This window comes from Nansenia antarctica, assembly GCF_963989245.1.
Source record: "Nansenia antarctica genome assembly, chromosome: 3".
Classification (NCBI taxonomy): domain Eukaryota; kingdom Metazoa; phylum Chordata; class Actinopteri; order Argentiniformes; family Microstomatidae; genus Nansenia; species Nansenia antarctica.
The window spans coordinates 46,786,499-46,807,207 of NC_137688.1; the positions used below are offsets into that span (position 1 = coordinate 46,786,499).

Consider the following 20,709-nt stretch of genomic DNA (forward strand, 5'->3'; position numbering starts at 1 on the left):
CCCCATCAGCGGGTAAATTGTTACACTATGTCGGGCAAGTTGTCACATTGGATTATCAACAAATAAGAACACAAGTAATTAATTGTTAATATTGATTATAATTTCAAATTCCAAAACCAAATTCAACATCATTAAATAACTCATAATTAAAACAATCATGCCTAAGAGAATCTGGCAAATCATGCCTTTGAATCTAAACATTAATACTGGCAGAGCACACATTAATTAAGTGGCATGACCACTTTACTTTACCACTTTGAAATTGAACGTTCTCTGGGGTGCACGTAGATCCACAGTAATTGTTGGAATTGGAATGGAATGTATTACTGGCTTGTAGTGTTTTAGTAGACAGACAGACACGCACACGCGCGCCATCATATTTGGACAAGTAACTTGAGCTCTCGGACAAGTAAAAGATAAGTTTACTTGTCCGAAGGACAAGTACCTGAAAAAGCTTAATGTCAAGACCTGCTTTATATTAGGGATGCACCGAAATTAAAATTCTTGGCCAAAGCCGAAACCGAAATTAATTTAGTCAATTTGCATGAATTAAATAAATGTTGCTTTTTATTCATGATCGTATGCTTATTCATGTAAAATTGTAATTATCAAAATAACGTGTTTGAAATTGTATATACTTTATGTTACATTATATATCCTCATTTCATGAAAGATGTAAAATACTGTGATCCCATCAGTTTCCAGTGATCGCGCTTTTATTTTGAAGTTGTGAAAACGGAAGTCTTAATGTTGGAATGTGCCTCTCGTTGTCGTTCATGCCAAACTGCCGACAAAAAGGGCAGTTTCAAAAGTGAGAGGAACAATCCAAGATATTGAAATTATGGGTTTAAACCACTGTTGTCAATCTAGCATTTTTTAATCAAGTTAATCACAATAATATTCTGTAATTAATCAGATAAAGCATGATTAATTATAAGTTTAAAATACTAGTAACCTATTTACTTGTATTTGGGGGGGGGATAAAACAGAAAACATGTGTTTTTTACATTATTATAACATTATTAGTTTATGATTTCTGAATAAGATTAGAATCTCTTAATTTGCTGAGTAAAAAAGTCTCAATCTATGCAGTCAGAATTGCATTTAACTGCCAAACCTCAGACTGCACAGATACGCTGCACCCGTCTGTTCTCGCCTGAATTCTAGTCTGTTGAACCAAGCCCTATTGCAAGTAGGGGTGGGCATCAATTATCGACGATCGATAATTGATTGATAAGGATCACAAAATATTTTGCTCGATAATCATTAATAAATTGAGTGGAAATTAGTTTGTCCACGTTATGTGTGAGAAATGAACTTTGCATTTGCCTTCGCATTGAATTTCGCAACGCAGTACGGCATGATGCAACAAGTTCCAGTACGTTAGCCAGCAGAGCAAGCTCGGACATGGCGAAGCGAGCGAAACAAAGCTTGGTGTGGGAGCATTTTGATCTAAAAGGCGACGCCACTCATTGCAAACACTGCGCAGTGACATGTAAATACAACACGACGACGACCCCGATGAAATACCACCTGCAAACAGTACATCCGACCCTGATTGCTCTATCGCTACCTTCTCAGCCCTCCATCACGTCTCATCTAATAGCGGGAGGTGTGATGCACAACGAGAAGAGAAAGTAACGTTGGCCATCTGCATGTGGGCAGCCTACTGGGCTAACGTTATGGCTCGCAGATATTTTTTTCTTTCGAAATGCTTTGTGAAATGGAATGCCTGGAAGGAATACAAGAATAACGTTTTTTCCCCAAGGAAAACATGCTTGTTATTTCTGCCCTAGGCGTTGTTTTAATGAAAAAAAAGTTCATCAATTATTCGATAATTGATCGTTAATTCTTGTGATTATCGAAAAAGAAATGTTGATCGTTTGCCCAGCCCTAATTGCAAGTAACTGCTCCACCTCAAAGGTGAAAGGGGAAAACGTTGTTTCCGCCCAATCTCCCATAACTTTTCCCCATTCATTGTCATGGTAGACTTTACTATAATGTAGGGCTGGGTTCAAAAAATCGATTTCCCGATTCTGAATCGATCTTCATTGAATGAGCGATTATCGATTCATAAATCCCGAGATCGATCTTTCATGCATTTTCCTGCTTGCAGCTTCAACCCGCAATGAGATCTCGTGGCCAGATCTCGCACTACAAGAATGTATCATATCTCACGCAACGAGAGGTCTCAACACTGTAAAATCTAAAAACATGGTGATGGCAGGGACACTCAAGTCACCACCAGGCTTAAAGGCAGATGTCTGGGTGCATTTTGGATTTAAAAATTATGACGATAGAGATGAGCCATATGCAAGCTGTTAAAGGTTATATTTTGTGGAAACACCACAAATCTACGGAACCACTTATTGAGGCATCACCCTGACGTGAAACATGGAAAAGCGGATCCGAAACAAGCCTCGCTGAGTTTGGTTGCAAATTACAATCAAATTCTCCGCGTGCCCAACAAATTACAGAGGCTGTAGCAAATTTTATTTGCAAGGATATACGGCCGGCAGGGTTTCCGTTAGAAAAAATTGCCGCCGGACATCGTGTCCGGGAAGATTTCGATTTACCGGACAAACGTGATATATTCCGGTCAGCATATTAAAATATAATATACCGTATTTTCCGGACTATAAGTCGCACCCGAGTATAAGTCGCAGCAGGCCAAAAATGGGTCATGAAGAGGAAAAAACCGCATATAAGTCGCACTGGACTATAAGTCGCATGGTTCAAGGGAACGGGCTTGGCGGAATCAGCGGGGAAAGAAGACCCTGTTGAGCTTGACTCTAGTCTGGCACTGTGAAGAGACATGAGAGGATTTGTAAGCCCAGGAAGGACATAATTCACGTTAAAACTTCTTCTGAAAGGTTAGAAATACTTAAATTATCGAGTGTAAAGCCAGGGCTAGCTAGCGCGTTGCTAACGAAGGTTAGCAAAATGGCGTCGCGGGAGCAAGCAAACAGGATGGAACAGCCTCTGAAAGGTAATAAATGACTTTAATATCGTGTATAACGTTCATAATAGCGTGTATAACGTTCATAATATAGTGCTTAATGTCCACATTGTCGAGTGTAACGACTATTTATCGTGTATAAGGCCATGACAAAGATAGCTTGGTGAAAAACGGAAGTAGTTAGGATGAAGGGCGGCCTACAAACAATGCAACATTGAACAGCCTCTGAAAGGTAATAAATGACTTTAATATCGTGTATAACGTTCATAATATCGTGTATAAGGTCCATAATATCATGTTTAATGTCCACATTGTCGTGTTTAATGTCCACATTGTCGAGTATAATGGCTATTCTATCGCGTATGTGGCGCTAGCGGAAGTAGCAAAATAGCCTCGCGGGGGTAACTTAGCAACATAGAACAGTCTCTGGAAGGAATAAATGACTTTAATATCGTTTATAAAGTCCATAACATTGTGTATAAGGTCCATAACATCATGTTTAATGTCCACATGTCGTGTTTAATGTCCACATTGTCAAGTATAATGGCTATTCTATCGTGTATGAGGCGCTAGCGGAAGTTACTCCTTGGTTCATGTCAGTCAGAGATTACCGTATGTCAGTTCATGTCAGTCAGAGATTAGGAATTATTTATATATAAGTCGCACCTGACTATAAGTCGCAGGACCAGCCAAAGTATGAAAAAAACCGCGACTTATAGTCCGGAAAATACGGTAGCTGTTTGTCGCGGTGATTACTGTTGTGTAGCGGCCTATATATGCCATTTAATGTCTATTTCTCATCCGATACGATTAGATGCGAGCTATATACAATATATAATAATATAACATGATTCGCATGCGCGCTATGCCATTATGTCCAGCGCTGAACGGGCGCCTCACTGGGAACTGAACAGACAGCATCGATCAATGAACGGACTCCACATTACGTTAACTGAAGTTTGTTAAATTGTTTGGGATTAATGTGAGTTTTCTATTTTCTCTTTCCAGTTTTACCCTTTTTTTATCAATAAAACAACGTCATTTCTATAACCAGGTCTCGCTGGTTGGGAAGGCATTTAGTTTAACTGCCTGTCAAATCATACTTACTCGGACTCGGGAGTACAACTCCTCCTCCGCCTTCACTGTGAGTAAACTGACTCTGAGAATGTCGTCACGTCACATTTTACCGTAATACCCTATATGTTGGTTGAAGTGCAACATCTCAGCTTTCAGGGACAGTTGGAATTTTTCCGATAGCACAAACCGTTTAGAAATTACGGTAATTACAATGTTGTGTGCGGTGCCGGCGGAGGTACATTTCGGCGCAGAAGGGTTTTAGGGAATTATTTTCACCGGACATTGTGACCGAAGAGTTTTACATTTGTCGGACTTCAACTAATTTTACCGGACAAAGACCGGTAATTACCGGTTAACGGAAACCCTGACGCCCGGACAGCGTTGTCGAAAATGCTGGCTTTCGAAGCCTCGTCAGTGTACTACATCCACGCTACGTGTTACCGACACGCAAACAGTTGAGTGAAGTGATAGTCCCAGACATCCCAGTCCGCGCAGGTGAAACGTGACATCGCAACTTCACTTCAGCCAGCAGAGAGAGTTGCCATAACGTGTGACAGCTGGACATCCAGAGCAATGGACATCCAGAGCAATGGACATCATTATCAGCGAGGCTTGTTTCGGATCCGCTTTTCCATGTTTCACGTCAGGGTGATGTCTCAATAAGTGGTTCCGTAGATTTGTGGTGTTTCCACTAACGTATTGTTACTGTATACTACAGTATTTTAATAATCATTGATTTTCCAATTATGTTTATTCCTGAATAAAATCTTCCAATCTCCAAAAAGTGAGAAAGCAGTAATGAAGGGCTTTAGTTTCATGGACATTATGGTTTACAATAGGGATGCACCGAACATTCGGCCACCGAATGTATTCGGCCGAATATCGCAAAATAAAGCACATTCGGTATTCGTCCGAATGTGTGAAAACACCGAATGTTTTCCACCGAATAGTGGCCGTGTTTTGATGACGCAATACAATTAAATATAACTCTCAACAGGCGCGCGGCGCGAGGCGACGCGCTTTCAAAACTGGCTGCGTTCGTAAATTCACTCAGGAAATCCGATCAGCACTCGTGGAATGCCTCTCGTCCAATCAAATGACTCGGTTTCTCTATGACGTCGGGCCCAGTGTGCGCTCCAGCGCTCTCAGAGCGACTTTACGAACGCAACCTTACACTCATCTAGCTAGTTAGCTTAGCAGTCGTAGCGGAAGAAGCAGAGTTGTTGCCTTGTTGAAAACATATTCAGACTCCCAGCTGTTCTACACGAGTTTATGACATGCAGCTGTATCATGCGGTGGTTTCTATGCAAACCAGAGACTATAAAAACAAAAGATATTCATTCTGAAATAACATGAACTATTATCCTTACAAGGTGGACTCAATTCAACTTGTTGAATGACTTGTTGAAGACATTTAGCATTTGACCTAATTTTAAGAGTGACAAAGGGTCTGAATACTTATGTACATGAGGTATTTCTGTATTTACATTTTAATACATTTGCAAACATTAAAAAACGTTTTTACTTAGATTATGGGGTACTGTGTGTGGATTGATGGCAAATCTATTCAAAAAAGTGAAAAAAGTGAAGGGGTCTAAATACTTTCTGAAGCCTATGTAGAGACAAATCATGAATATCATTAACTTGAACCCTGGAAAGCAGTAGAGATTAAATCCCCCGATAATTAGTTATAATAAGTTATATATAAAAGTTCTTTTTTTTCAATCTCAATTTCTTTCTTTGAGAAGCATGAATAAAAAGCTAAATGTATTTAGTTTATGCAATGATACAATTAAAAACTGCCGATACGTATTCGGTATTCGGCCAAGTGTTTCCTTAAATTCGGCTTCGGCCTCGGTCAAGAATTTTCATTTCGGTGCATCCCTAGTTTACAATGTATTTTTTTGTTCCCCAAAATACCCTCATCTATTGCACTATTTTCGTTTGAGTTTTGCACATTTTTATTTTGTATATATATATTATGCAAATAAGCTATTTGAGACCGTCCTGAGGGATATGTGATGTCTTGTTTACCGATAGGCTATGTTTGTAGCCCCTTTATTTTCACTGGCTGCAGTAAAGCACGTTAAAAAGCACTTTTTGTAGTGTCTGATTTAGCAAAATGTTGGTCAAGGATGTTCATTTATGTTCCAATAAGAAGTACATTCATGTAACTGCTTTGGAGTCAATTCTTAATGTAAACATTGATATGTTTAACAATGCTACATGTTATAGGGTTCCTTGAACCATTTATAGCATTAGTTCTGAGAATCTCTTCATATTCAAGGAAAATTGATATTGTAACTAAATCGAATCGGCATCGAATCGAATCGTGAATCGAATCGAATCGGGAGCTGTGAATCGGAATCGAATCGTTTTGGGAAATCAGTGGCGATACCCAGCCCTACTATAATGTAGGGATGCACCGAACATTCGGCCACCGAATGTATTCGGCCGAATATCGCAAAAATAAAGCACATTCGGTATCCGTCCGAATGTGTGAAAAGAATGTGTGAAAACACCGAATGTTTACCACCGAATAGTGGGCGTGTTTTGATGAAGTTCCAGCGCCATCTAGTGGCGAAGATAATACCTATACTGATCCGATCTGGATCTCTCATAAACTGAACACGGACATTTCATTGAGTTAGATTCGTTCATTATTATTTTTGTAGCACTGCATTTTTTCTCTACAGTGTGAACACGGAGTGCAATTTGTTGAAGATATTCAGTGATATAAATATATAGATATATAAATAAACAAAGGACACCTTTTACACCCATTATGAGTGTTTACAGTGAGAGTGTGGGAGAGTTCTTAGATACTCATCTTTTTCGCAGCATCTTTATTTTATTTATTGTGCTTTGTTGGTATAGATAGACTGATGTCTGCTGGAATGTTCAATAAAAGTTTTTTTTTTTCAATCTCAATTTCTTTCTTTGAGAAGCATGAATAAAAAGCCAAATGTATTTAGTTTATGCAATGATAAAATTAAAAACTGCCGATACACATTCGGTATTCGGTATTCGGCCAAGTGTTTCCTTAAATTCGGCTTCGGCCTCGGCCAAGAATTTTCATTTCGGTGCATCCCTACTATAATGTATTATATCTCTGACCACTGGTTGGTTTTGTAGCGCTCTTCAGACTTTCAGTACTTCAGAGAATTACAGTCATCTCCAAGCAGTTGAGTCTGACAAAATGTGTCTTGCTTTAAGACAGTTTTTTTTCTTCAAACCGATCACTGTTATTTTCATTCTCAAATTGCTATCACAGAATACAGTATACTTTTATACTTCAGCTACATAAACTAAGAAGGACACAGGTTAAATTATACCATTCGTTCTTGAGACCACTTTAGCCTTGAGAGGAAGGGGGATTCGCTCAAACACACAAAACGAGCGGCTCTTCAGATTTGCGACGATCCAACACTTGTTGTTGGTCAGTGGTCCACTGAACGAGTATTACCGTGTATGTCCAACGTATTTCATATTTAGTAACATGTAAGCAGTGGTTCCACCATATTTCATATTTAGTAACATGTAAGCAGTGGTTCCACCATATTTCATATTTAGTAACATGTAAGCAGTGGTTCCACCATATTTCATATTTAGTAACGTGTAAGCAGTGGTTCCACCATATTTCATATTTAGTAACGTGTAAGCAGTGGGTCCACCGTATTTTCTATTATGGAGAAAGAAAGAAAAAAAGTTGCCAGAAGCAGGATTTGAACCCATGCGTCAAGATGAGATTGCAATCTGAACCAAGTGACTTAGACCACTCAGCCATCCTGACTTGTGTTTGCTGAAGGAGGTTCTGTAATGGAATCGTAAACTGACTTCCGTCTAATGTCTGTAGTTCTAATATGTATATTATAATATGATTAATTCAAGTAAACTTTTGTTTACCGTGTTAAGGTTTCCAAATTAACCACGATCTTTAACACGGTAACATTGACAGCCTAGTTTAAACATATTTCAAAGCTATCGGACTATGTGACAACCTTATTTTGGGTTATATGGTGAGGCAGTTGTACAGAGCTCATCAGTGATTTTTCTAGAATCAGTAGGTAGGCCATGTCATGAATAAAATGACCATTGAACAGCAGGACAAATCCCATATTGTGCCTTTACGGCCAGTCTAGACGTGGGAGAACTGGACATTGTCCTTGATCCTTCACCCCTAAACACACACACGTTTCTGAGAAAAATCTGTAATTCTGACAGGTTAATCATTGGCCCGTAATTATTGGAATTATTTAAAGTGCTCTGCAATTATGTTTTGCTGAAACTGAAACGGGTGTGTTTTTTCCTCCGGGATATGGAGCTCATTTGAACTTGGGAGATTGGGTCCCTTATCATTTGTGTCTCTCCTTTGTGGTGACGTGACCACCCTTGCATGATTACGTACTCACGTCTAACCTCGCCCCCCAGGCTATGACTGAGTAAAGAGTCATTACCTGATTTCAGCAAATCACATGACTGTGAACGCACGTGTAGTGCAAGCACTAGGGGGGGAGGGGTTGTAGAAGACGATTGATTGATGGATTGATTGATACCGTAGAAGAAGCTGATTATAGCCCTGTCCGGACGGCATATAAATTACCTGAGGACCTCGGTAATATATGTTTTACCTGGGGTAAATCGGTAATTTTTATCCCGTCCGGACCGACCATGTCAGTGATTTACTCCGGGGACCCCAGTAATTATTCCGGCTGGAATTACCTACTGTGTTTCAGCAAACCCTGAGGTCCTCAGGTAATTTTATTACCGTCCGGATTGACATGTCAGTAATTGGTACGCATTGCATGATTTTGCGCGATATTAATACTAGAATTTACCGTTTTGACCGGGGTAGCTCTGTGCAAACAATGGATGTGGATGACATTATTAACTCCCTTGAATCTCCACTATCGGATAACCAAACCACCTAAAAGGTTAATCGACGACGACGATGTAAGTGACGATGGACTGATTTCTTCTTCTGAACCAGTTCTAGCGAATTTACCTAACATTAGCTTGTAAACTGTGCAGTTTGTATGGTCTGGATCTAGCACTCTATAAATCACGGTATCTGACAACACACAGGGATGAAGTTAGGGGTGGGAATCGCAAGGTAACTGACGTATTGATAACCGTACAATATTACCCCCCCCGATAATCTATACATTGTAAGAGAAAATTCATCAACGATACATCCCAATATCTGTTAACTGATATTTCATAACGTGGTTCCAGTGTTAGCAGCATTCGGCAGAAACCTTCGTTTTCCACACCCCTGTACAGGCGAAGGTCCTTGAATGAATGAATGAATGAATGAGCCCTCGGGGAGTTAAAGTTTGTTTTGAAATATAATCGTTCGAGACTTTAGATCTCGATAGTTAGATAGTTTTTCCCCGCTTTGCGCCATTTCAGCCATTCATCTTCTTTTTAATAACATCAAAACATTCTGATAGAACATCGACATGCTAGAAACACATAACTACACATAATTAGATGCTCACACAGGGCCAAACACGAACACATCCCAAAACGAAAGTATTTACAAATTATGAGTATTTCGTGATCGTTAAACTGCTGTTTATTATATCGAGTGGGTACTTTAAAACGTAAAGTTTCGTGTTATGAAAAAAAACGAGTCTGCGAGTGGTGTCGGCTGCGTTCGTAAATTCGCTCTGGAAATCTGATCAGCAGTCATGGAATGCCTCTTGTCCAATCAAATGACTTGTTGTTGCTACACGTGCGTTGTGTTGTGGGTCTGACAAAATATCCGGCGGGAACAGCTTCTTCTTCTGTGATGTTAAATGGCAACTTGCACGCGAAACGCAAACATGCATGGAGATTTGTTATTCCATCCGGATCGGTCATTAAAATCACTGGGGTCCTAGGGTAAAACAAATATTACCGAGGTCCTCAGGTAATTTATATGCCGTCCGGACAGGGCTTATGACAATGTCTCTGACCGGTAGATTGTTCTGGTTTGATGCGTTTTGTCCACCAGACCTTCCGAGCATTTAGGCGACATACAAGTGGCTGGGAACGAGATTATCGTCTTAACGACAGCCTGGGTTTTTGTGTGACTTTTAGTAGTTTTAATTTCAACAAGGAGACATCGACTTTGATTTGGGTTGATCTGGATTGGAAAACACCGCTATTTTGCCTGTTTGATGCAAATTCATAACTCAAAACAATCTATGGACGGCTTATACTTTCAGAAATGTATAATTAAATATAGGCTACCCCTTGATTATGATGAATAGGCCTATGCAGAATTCCTGTCTTACCTTATGATAACCAAAACAACATGTAGGCTTGTTTCTTTTATTAATTGTTTGTTTTTGTTGTCATAGAAGATTCTGTAAATGATTTATAGTAGTTAAGAAAAAAATAAAATAATAATAATGCTCTCATGGAAAGTAATTCTTATATTACAGAAATAGAAATCAACTGCTTTAGAAATAAACTGCTTGTTGATGTATTTACTCAAAATGTACATTGTGTGTACAAAGTGCAAGTGAAGACTTGATGTTTTGAGTTTAAGTGGTGCACGTATGTGTGTGTGCGCGAAAGCCAGTTTTTGTAAGCACCCAGATACACACACACATCAGAGAGTTGTCATGTACAATAAGTTGTGTGTGTGTGTGTGTGTGTGTGTGTGTGTGTGTGTGTGTGTGTACACAAACATATTCATATGGGGGAGTCTTCCCTGGTTTGTAGTAGCAATTGTGTGCACGTTCCGGTGTGCTGTTTCAGAAGCAGATTCCCCAGAGAACTGTCACCCAGAGTGCAGGAAACACTGATGCCTTTATGGGTATCATCAGGTCACTTGTGCAACTGTTCAACAGCTGTGTGTGTGTGTGTGTGTGTGTGTGTGTGTGAAACTTTTATGACGCCACCGTTGTGCATGCAGGAATGTGCGTCTAATACCATCTATCATTTCAGTGGAAGGCGAATAATAATGGGTCAATAGATTCTAAGTGAATTTCTGTTTCACTTTAGAAGGAATTTAAGGTTATCTTGCAAGACAAATCATAGTGATTGTTTTTCAGTCTTAACACGAGTTCAATCCAAGTTTCTCCTTGTCCTCAGGCTGTCCGCTGCTACGATTCTCTCATCTTGAAAGCTGAAGGAAAAGTGGAGCCTGAGTTGTTCTGCCAGCTAGGCCACTTCAACCTCCTCCTGGAGGACTACCCTAAAGGTGAGCCACACTCCTCTCTCTCTCACACACACTTATTCTGACTCATTCACTTCTCACTCTTTTATTCAACTTGCACACTCTCCATTTCCCCCCCTCATCTCCCTCTCTATTCTTCCCCCTTTTCTGTCTCCTCATTACATTTATTTTTGTCCTACAGAGATTTTCTGTTAGTTTTGAATGTGTCATTAATGTTAAATGCCTCTGCTTTCTCTCTACTATTATAGCATTATCAGCATACCAGAGGTACTACAGTTTACAGTCTGACTACTGGAAGGTGAGAAAATACTTGAAATTAGCATGCACCAATATAAACACACACACACACAAACAAACACACATGCTTGGCTACGGCTTAGCTCTGCCTGCGGTGCGTTCCACTCTACGCCTACTATGGTGTTGTGCTCAATATCCTTGGTTAGACCTGGCAGGGAAAATATTTGGTCACGCTTACTTGTGATATTCAGTGTTCAAGTTACTTGTGATATCAAACATAGGAAGTGTGTGTGGTGACGATTTCAGCTTTATCTGGTGGGAAGTGTGGTTTTGGTTTTCAGATTGCACTCATTCTGTGCCTTTCTCTGGTCGAATAGAGATTTGATGGCAGCATTTATCTTTGTTTACATTGAGCCTCACCAAGTGAGTAGCCCATAGGCCAATGTTAGGACTCCATCTAATTGACAGCCATAATGAACACTAATTAACATTTAGCTATAAAAGTAACGACAAGGCTTATTTTCATCAGGGGCGCCCCATGCATAAGACACACCATGCAGTGCAATATTATTTAACCAAACTAGCCTACTTAAGACTGTTAAGTAAATGTATCTCGTACTAATTGGTGCTGTTTCCATTGCATGTTGTTGAAATGTGTGACCCCATAATGAATACCAATTCAGACAGTTGCCTTGCGGGTCTCCATTCTGCAGGGGAGTGCGTGTGTGCGTGCGTGAGTGAGTTTATTGACTTCCCATTTGTCTTAACGGTTGCCTATGTCTGCCTCCTCCAGAATGCTGCCTTTCTATATGGCCTGGGCATGGTCTACTTCCATTACAATGCGTTTCAGTGGTGAGTAATACCTATATCAAGAGTTGGGAATACTTGTCTATAAACGTTAACAGTTAACCAATAGATAACAATCATGTTATGCAATCTGTTATGGGGAGAGATGTGTGGTTTCCATGGTGATCTGTTGTGTGTTGCAGATGGAAAGTGAAATATAAGAGTCTGTCATGACGCGTCATTAATATTTACAGTCTAGTGTGAATACACTCTTATCTGTAAGGACATAGTTATTGTACACCAGTGAAGGGACATTGTGCAATGGCTGTCATAGCGTTTGTCTTGGAGTGCAGAGCTAGACTCTCTTACTGATGAACTGCTGATGCCTTTTCATTTCCTCCCTTCTCTAATTCCCCACTTAATTCCCTCCTCCGTTCTCCCTCTGTCTGTCTTTCTCATTCTCAGGGCGATTAAAGCGTTCCAGGAGGTGCTGTACATCGACCCCAGTTTCTCCCGGGCCAAGGAGATCCACCTGCGCCTGGGCCTCATGTTCAAGGTCAACACAGACTACGAGTCAAGCCTAAAGGTATGGCTCCAACAGAAACATCACTGTCCACTCCCCGCAGACCTGGGAAGACATGAGGATTCACACCTCTCTCTCTCTGATAGTGGCTTTAGCTGCACTTCAGAGTGCACTTGTAGAAGCATGGAACAGAACTTGCATAAAAACCAAACACAAATGTATATTGTACCAACTACTGTTAAGTTTTGAAGAATGTGGAAATGTAATGTGAAGTACCTTTACCCTTGTGTTTCCACAGCATTTTCAGCTGGCTTTGATTGACTCCAACCCCTGCACTTTGTCCAAAGCTGAAAGTAAGTACTATGGATTGATTACCTTTATAGAAATTTTTTTTTTTACATGCGTTGTTAGGAGTACAAAAATGTACTTGCCAAACTAAACACCCTCACATCTAATACAGTATTTATAGCACATAAAATTATTTTTTTTCCAAAATCACAGATGACAATGTTTCCACTCCCTCTTCCCTCCCCTATTTTCTCCCACTAAGTGGCACAAGTAATGTATAAAGTAAAAAATAAGATGCTTCCAGACTGTATCCAGAGACTGTTTCAAGTTAGACAAAGTAATTACGAACTCAGAGGAATATGTATGTTTATGTGAACAAATGCAAAGCAAAGATGTATAACAGTTAAGGGAGTTAACTTATGGAATACCTTTGAAGAGGAAATGAAAATGTGTAGTACACTAAAAGGATTTAAAAAATTACTAAAAAGTAGGATGATTGACAAGTATAGAACAGAGGTATAGATATCATTTTTGTTTGGTATTTTTGAACTTTTTGTTAACATGCGTAAGTAAAATGTTGTTTATAAATGTTTCTATGTCTTGATTATGCACCTATGGGGAAAACCACTCATGTAAAAATGGGAAAAACCACTCATGCGTTAATATGGTTTTTTGTTTGTTACTTTTGAGTTTTCTGTTAAGATGCGCAAGTGAAATGTTGTTGTTGTTTTTGATTATGCACTCATGGGGAAAGAAAACATGCATGTAACAAGGGTAGGCGCAATAAGCCATGGCTTCAGCCTTCACCTTTTTGGTCCTGGTACGCATTGTGACTGTGTACATTTTTAAAATATATGTATTGTGAATTGTATAAGGGACCAAAATAAACATTCTCAATCAATCAAAACTATATGGCCACCTTGAGCGAGCAATTTGCTTTATATATTATATCGCTAAATATCCAAGATACTTAAACTATCTGGATCAGTCCACAACATATGAGATGTATCTAAAAATATACAAGGTGTCAAAGTAGTAAACAATCCCTTTACTTAATCAGGGTTTGCGAAAGTAGCCCCAAATACACCTACCTCTGTAGGAAAGTGTGATTCTGAGTATAGTCATTTGCAGTCAGAAGGAATGGCAATAAGCCAGAATACGTAACACACCGTATGATTATTATTTCACATGCCCTCCCATTTCATATCGCCTGGAATCCGTTACCTAGGAGACCCCAATACCCATTCCGCCAGAGTGTTTGCGATTATGTTTTTGGATGAGGAGACACACTCGCACTCTCTCTCCCCCTCTCTCTTTCTCACACTCACACAGGCTCTTTCTTACATACACACAGGCACACGCTCTCATTCCCCCCTCCCACTCACACACACACACACACACAGGCACATCAAGGGCAGTCTCACCTCTCTCTGTGTCTCCGTCTGGTGAGGTTTGTTCAGTGTGCTCAGAGACACCGCAGCACTACGGACAAAGGAAGCTTCCACGGGAGGCATCATTAGCAGCTCATCTCTTACACACAGCACCGACAATGGCAACATTGGATTAACCAAAACACATCTTTCTTTTTGTGCTAACTTTTTTTTCTTTTCTGACGGAACGCTGAATGTCGACCCTTGCTGAATCCCAATTTGTTCTCTTTCCTTTCACAGTTCAGTTCCACATCGCTCATTTGTATGAGATTCAGGTAAGCCCTCGTCCTTTCCTCTGCTTATCCTCAATTATAGATCTGCTTGTATCTCCTCTCTTTCCCTTCAAAGCCATGCTGTACAGGAATCAACATTGCTTTAGCTGTTCAACCATATTTATTACGGTAGATGGTTAACAAGATGTGTAGGCAGTGAATTGATTCTGGTGCCTCTGTTGTGATCGACGCACCGGTTGGGGGGTGGCGCGCGCGCGCGGGGGGGGGGGGGGGGGGTTTGATGGGCTCCTCTCGGCCGTTCCACGGGGTTGCCATGGCAACAGGAGAGTCTCTCTTGCTCGCTCTCACTTTCGTATGCCAGTGTGATCCCTCATGCTGTGTCTTGGCTGAAGCACCTCTTAATCTGACCGTAGCTATTGCCCTGACGCTGCTAGAATCTGTGCTGCGTGCTTTTCTTTTTTTTCTTGCTGTGTCAGAAGCACAGATCTGTTGCTGCATTCATTCATTCAGCGGCAGATGGCTCAATGCAGAGACACTCACAGATCTTGTTGTGCTCTAAGGGAGAGAGATGATGAGCCTCTCCCAATTACAGAATTTTACCTTGGTTTCATTCCTTTTGTCCTTCCTCTTCCCCATTTCCCTCGTCTGTCCGTCTATCTCTCTCCCTCCCTTTTCTGCAGAAGAGATACCGGGCTGCCAAGGAGGCATATGAGAGCCTTCTGCAGACTGAGAATCTCTCGGCACAGGTGAAGGCCACTACCCTGCAGCAGCTAGGTAAGACAAATGAACTAATTGCGCTATTGTTGATTGACAGGGATGTCATGCACAAGTGTTTAAAAAAAATAATATATATATATATATATATATATATATATACGTCAACCTGTATAGATAAAGGATAGGAAAATGTGTCAAATAATTACACTGGATATCCAGACTACTTGAGTAGTAGCCGGATAGCCAGACTACAACGATTGACTTAGTGATTTGATAAATGAAATGAGTGGATAGATAGATATTAATTTTGAATGCTTAAAAGATTTGGTTTATTTATTTTACTCCTCGGCTGGTTTTCAATTCACCACTGGAAAAAACAATATATTGCCAGAGATATAGCAGTAATCAGTCAATCTTGCACCATTAAAATCTAGTAATGGTTTGATTGATCGACGTCCTCCTCTAGGCTGGATGCACCACACAGTGGAGCAGCTAGGAGACAGAGCCAATAAGGACAGCTATGCCATCCAGTGTCTGCAGAAGTCACTGGAGGCAGACCCCAACTCTGGACAGTCCTGGTACTTCCTTGGCAGGTAATGAACGTGTGCGCCTGTGTGTGTGTGTCTGTGTGTCTGTGTGCCTTAATAGCAGCTGTGTGTTATCAGAACTATTGATATCACCTCTCATGTATCAGACTATTGCTGTTCAGTAAATGCGTAACTGTTTTTGTCACCGTTTTTGTGGTGACTACTCAAGGTGCTACTCCAGTATTGGAAAGGTCCAGGATGCATTCATCTCCTACAGGCAGTCCATAGACAAATCAGAGGCCAGTGCAGACACATGGTGTTCAATAGGGTAAGAACCCGCCATCAGTCTCTGTCCTTTTGAACCTCTCCCTCTCGCAAATTACCCTCCGTCCCTCTGCTCCCCCTGTCAAATGTTGCATCTTTCTTTTGCATTCATCTCTGCATTTCTCTCCCTCCCTCCTTTTCATTTCTCCTCCCCTCTCTGTCTTTTTAAACCCTCTCCTCTCCCTGACTTTTGTCTTGACTGTCTGCCTGTCTCTCCTCCCAGTGTGCTTTACCAGCAGCAGAACCAGCCCATGGATGCTCTGCAGGCGTACATCTGCGCGGTGCAGCTGGACCACGGCCACGCGGCCGCCTGGATGGACCTGGGTACGCTATACGAGTCCTGCAGCCAGCCGCACGACGCCATCAAGTGCTACATCAACGCCACGCGCAGCAAGGCCTGCACCAACACTGCAGCACTCACGCAACGCATCAAATGTCTGCAGGTGAGTCGCCGGGGAGAAGAAAAGGAGACGCCAAAAGTCCCCCAAATCAACCACAAGAACCCTACCTTTAGGCTACTGGTGGAGTTGGCTCTAAAATGATTGGATAGGTATAATCAAGAGTGTAAAATGACCCCCCCCCCCAAGCCTATCAGAGTGAAAGCTTGAGCTATTGCTAATATGTGTCCAATCCTTTTAGATCAACACGACATCAAGGGTCGTAGGGGCTAGAGTGGATGTGGGATTGGGTAAGAGATTACCAGGGTAAAATAGGCTCTACCTCGGGGACTACACTATTGGGGATGGGCAACTCTGGTCCAGAACATGTTGTCAGTCCCTGCCCCAAGACACTTGTAGATCTGAGAGAATAATCCCTCTGGTAAGCTAGGTAGAGTTTCCACCATATTGCTGAAACTCAACCGATCCTTTTAGATCTGCAATAGCTGTCCTTGGGCTAAAGGGTGATTTGGGGAATTGGCAGGAGAAAGTGGAGGGAGGGAGGGAATGGGAGGGAGGGGGGTGGGGTGACCTGACAGGAGCTATGGCGGCAGCAAGAGGTTTCCAGAGCGATGGGTGTCAAATCTGTCCTCATGCCTGCCTACCCTGTGTGTTGATTCTTTCTTTGACCACTCAGTCTCTAAGTTGATCTACAATATCGATCAATTTGTTGATCAGATGAGTCGAACGCAAGTTTACTACTAGGGTTCAGTAACAGATCTGCACACAGGGGGGGTTTGAGGCCTCAGAGACCTCAGACCAGCGCTGCCTGATTCTGCTCTGAGGACATTAAAGATTTCAGCAGCCACAGCTGTCGGAACCCTGAGGGCAGGCAATTGAATGTGTGTTTTCTCACCCGTTAAAGAGGGACTCCTCCAGTCCACACCCCCATGTGTCTGTGTGTGACCTGTTTTGATTTATTCCTTTGAGAAGCAACACATGATTTCTCTTCCCCCCCCCCCCTCCCTCCCGCCCCCATTCATTCATTTATGTATGAATGAGGTAACATTCTCACCAGTAATTGAAGCATAATTTCATGGCATTAAGACAACATGATGGTTTGTTTTAATGGATTGTTGTGATTATCTTTGTGTAAATCATTCCAATAAGTACACACTAAATATAAGCCTCCATGACTTCCCTGTTTGGTAGACACTTAACTAGACTAGCATTCCTGCCAAAGATATTCCATCGTGACCAGCTGATGGGAATCACTGAAAATGCCAAGCATAAGACACAAAGAAAATACAATTTGAATCATAGACGGCTCATTTTAAGGTCATTAAAATGTTTCTTTTCACGCGTTTTCCATTCCATAGGCTCAGTTGAGTAATCCCCAGCTCACTAGTCTTCAGAGTAAAAGTAAAATGCTTCCTCTTATTGAGGAGGCCTGGAGTCTACCAATCCCAGCAGAGCTTACCTCCAGACAGGGAGGCCTGAACACGGCACCGCAGGTGAGACCAGATAGAACCCCCCCCCCTCCCCTCCCCTCCCCACCCCCCCCACACGCACACACAACCTCCTTTACACACACCCCCAAAACGGGTAACCCTTCACCTGAGCTCTCTGCCGTCAGGCCTGAAGTGCCATAACAAATACCCTAAAGCAGCCATTTTATTTATCCAGCCTATTCCCTTTTGCGGTAGAAGATTTTGCAAGGGAGCCCTGGCATAAGTACCAATCAGGCTCTGATCACAGCTGTGGAAAAGTCATGATTGATTGTCATTGAGCTATGAAATGCGAAAAGAAATGCCTGCACAGTGCATGTGCTGCTCTCAAGTGCTTCAATTATCTTGACAACAAAACCAAACGACGCTTTAGCTGCTATAGCCTTCATCAGGGAGTAGCACTTTGGTAATGGTCATTAAAGCTGAAACATTTCGCTAGTGGAGCAGTAAACCGGTCATGGTTACCTCCCATGCAGCTGCATATGACATGACGAATAAATGTTATGACATGGAGTGTCAACATTTATTGTTGTGACTGCTCAAGGCATTTGTTATGGCTGAGGGGTTAAGTGAAGTGTTCCTTGCCTCCCCCACCCCCAAAACACCTCCTACACAGACACGGGCCAACCTCACTAACCACTATCCATTCCCTTTAGCATTATGGCATTGCTGCTTAAAACACAAATTAGTTGACTTCATTAAGTTTTTTCTTTTCTTTTCTTTATTTTTATTTTGTTTTACTTTTATTGCCTTATTTAGCTTTAACTCAAGTCTGTCCACTGAACATTTTTACGAGAAAATAAAAACTATTTTGATAATGATTTTAGTTGTATCACTTACTTTGTGATACACTGATTTCTCAATGTTCGGACAGACATGGAACCATGAACGGTCGTTGTGATTGGTGAGGTTGTGCCACTGTAGAATAGTTCCAGGCTTTTCCATTGGTTTTGTTGACATTCTTCCTCTCTAGTGACCTTTGGTGCCCTGCAGCCGCCGAACCCAGCAGTGCCCCCTATTGTCACAGTACCATCCATTCACCTTCATTACAGAGAACATCTACTTTGTGTTTGTGTGTGTGTTCATTGTACAATACATTGAATTAAACTGTTCAGTTGCCGCATAATGTAATCTTTCAGCATCACATTGTACACGGCCAAGCTCCCCCTCAAATGTAGATATATTTGGGGTGGGGGTGGTGTTGTGGTGTCTGTAGCCATGGAACTGCTGTTTTGTGGCGACAACATGTCAGTTTTCTATGGGCCAGGAGTGACTGCAACTGCAACGTAACTTTTAGTGTTTCATATTTGTGCTAGCATTGCCAGGTATAAAGCAATATGCTTCAGTGTGTGGAGTGTTCAAGGAGTGTTTGAAGTTGACGAAATGTTGGCATGCCATTTACACCACACAAAGTTCACCTTACACTATCATAGTCGGGAAAGTTGCATGTTGGTTGTTACAGTCTAACTCGGCCCATAGATTACTTCCAAGGTAAGAATAGATTGCGATGCTTTTGATGATTTGAATATGCGACTTTGCTTCTTTTTGTTTTTAGAGCGGTCTGTTGCTGCTTCCAAACAAGTCAATACAACTTTTTTAATGCAGAATAGCAATGTGCTTGCTATGACCTGGCTTTGCCTTTTTAATGGCAATGTTTCTTTCAGTTGTTGTTGATGAAGATGGTTAATGGTGATTTAGTGTGGCGAGTTAGGATATGAGATGTTGTCAATTCCATACTGCACACGACATGAAAACTTTTGAAGCGTGTCATTTTACACAGATATAATGATAACCTTTATTTTGGTAATGCAGGAGTATGCGCGTGTGTGTGTGTTGAAGTGTTGACACGGCATCACAGCAGTCTCTCGCCTTTGTCATCTCTTTCTCTCTGTCTCAAACTGCCTCTCCATCTTCTCTTTTTTCTTGCTCTCCATTACTCCCTTGCTATCCCTGTTCTCTTGCCACCCTCCACCCACTCTTCCCCCGTCCTTTGTGCATCTCTCCACATCGTAACCTCCCTCCCCCATACTACTATTCTCACCATGCCTCAATCTCCTCTCCTGCTACCCTTCACACTCTCTCCCTCTTTACCCCTCTGCTCTTCTTTCCCTCCCTCTCTCTCCCCCTTCTCCCGTCCTCCCCCTCTCTCCAGGCATCGAAGCCCCAGCACAGCTCGGAGGGCGGGTCCTCGAGCCAGTCTCTACCCCCCCACGTGGGCCCCGTGGGCCAGGGAGAGGACCAGTCCAGCCCTGCCAAGAGGAGGAGGGCCTCCAGCCCAGCCAAGGTACCCAGCCCTGGGCCTCAGCCACAGCGCTGGCCTGCATGTCGCCCTTTCCTTATTTCACAAATGGAAACCCAACGAGATGTGACGTAGTTGTGTGTCAGCTGGAGACATCGGTCCCAGGTAGAAGAGGGTAGAAGAGGTAGAATTGATACTGGGACAGCTTTTTGGGACCACATGGCGTTAGGCTGTATTACCACTGCGACCATGGTTGCTCAGCTCCTGTTCTGACAGATCAGAGGCAGTAGTATTTTTGAAGAAGGATCTTACC

At 41.9% G+C, this 20,709-nt stretch overlaps 1 protein-coding gene across 1 annotated transcript in view; it reads left to right on the top strand.

Moving 5' to 3' along the window:
- The window catches only part of LOC308152997 (lysine-specific demethylase 6A-like), a gene marked incomplete at its 5' end in the record, with an annotated part of 42,215 nt that overhangs the window by 9,213 nt on the left and 12,293 nt on the right, over nucleotides 1–20,709 (top strand). Inside the window, 12 exons of the mRNA XM_080526078.1 lie at nucleotides 11,123–11,231; nucleotides 11,456–11,505; nucleotides 12,238–12,296; nucleotides 12,696–12,816; nucleotides 13,052–13,106; nucleotides 14,712–14,746; nucleotides 15,385–15,478; nucleotides 15,888–16,014; nucleotides 16,178–16,276; nucleotides 16,496–16,715; nucleotides 18,029–18,163; nucleotides 20,310–20,441. Of these exons, the coding sequence (XP_080382204.1) occupies nucleotides 11,123–11,231; nucleotides 11,456–11,505; nucleotides 12,238–12,296; nucleotides 12,696–12,816; nucleotides 13,052–13,106; nucleotides 14,712–14,746; nucleotides 15,385–15,478; nucleotides 15,888–16,014; nucleotides 16,178–16,276; nucleotides 16,496–16,715; nucleotides 18,029–18,163; nucleotides 20,310–20,441 (1,236 nt within the window). The remainder of the gene's footprint in view (nucleotides 1–11,122; nucleotides 11,232–11,455; nucleotides 11,506–12,237; nucleotides 12,297–12,695; nucleotides 12,817–13,051; nucleotides 13,107–14,711; nucleotides 14,747–15,384; nucleotides 15,479–15,887; nucleotides 16,015–16,177; nucleotides 16,277–16,495; nucleotides 16,716–18,028; nucleotides 18,164–20,309; nucleotides 20,442–20,709) is intronic.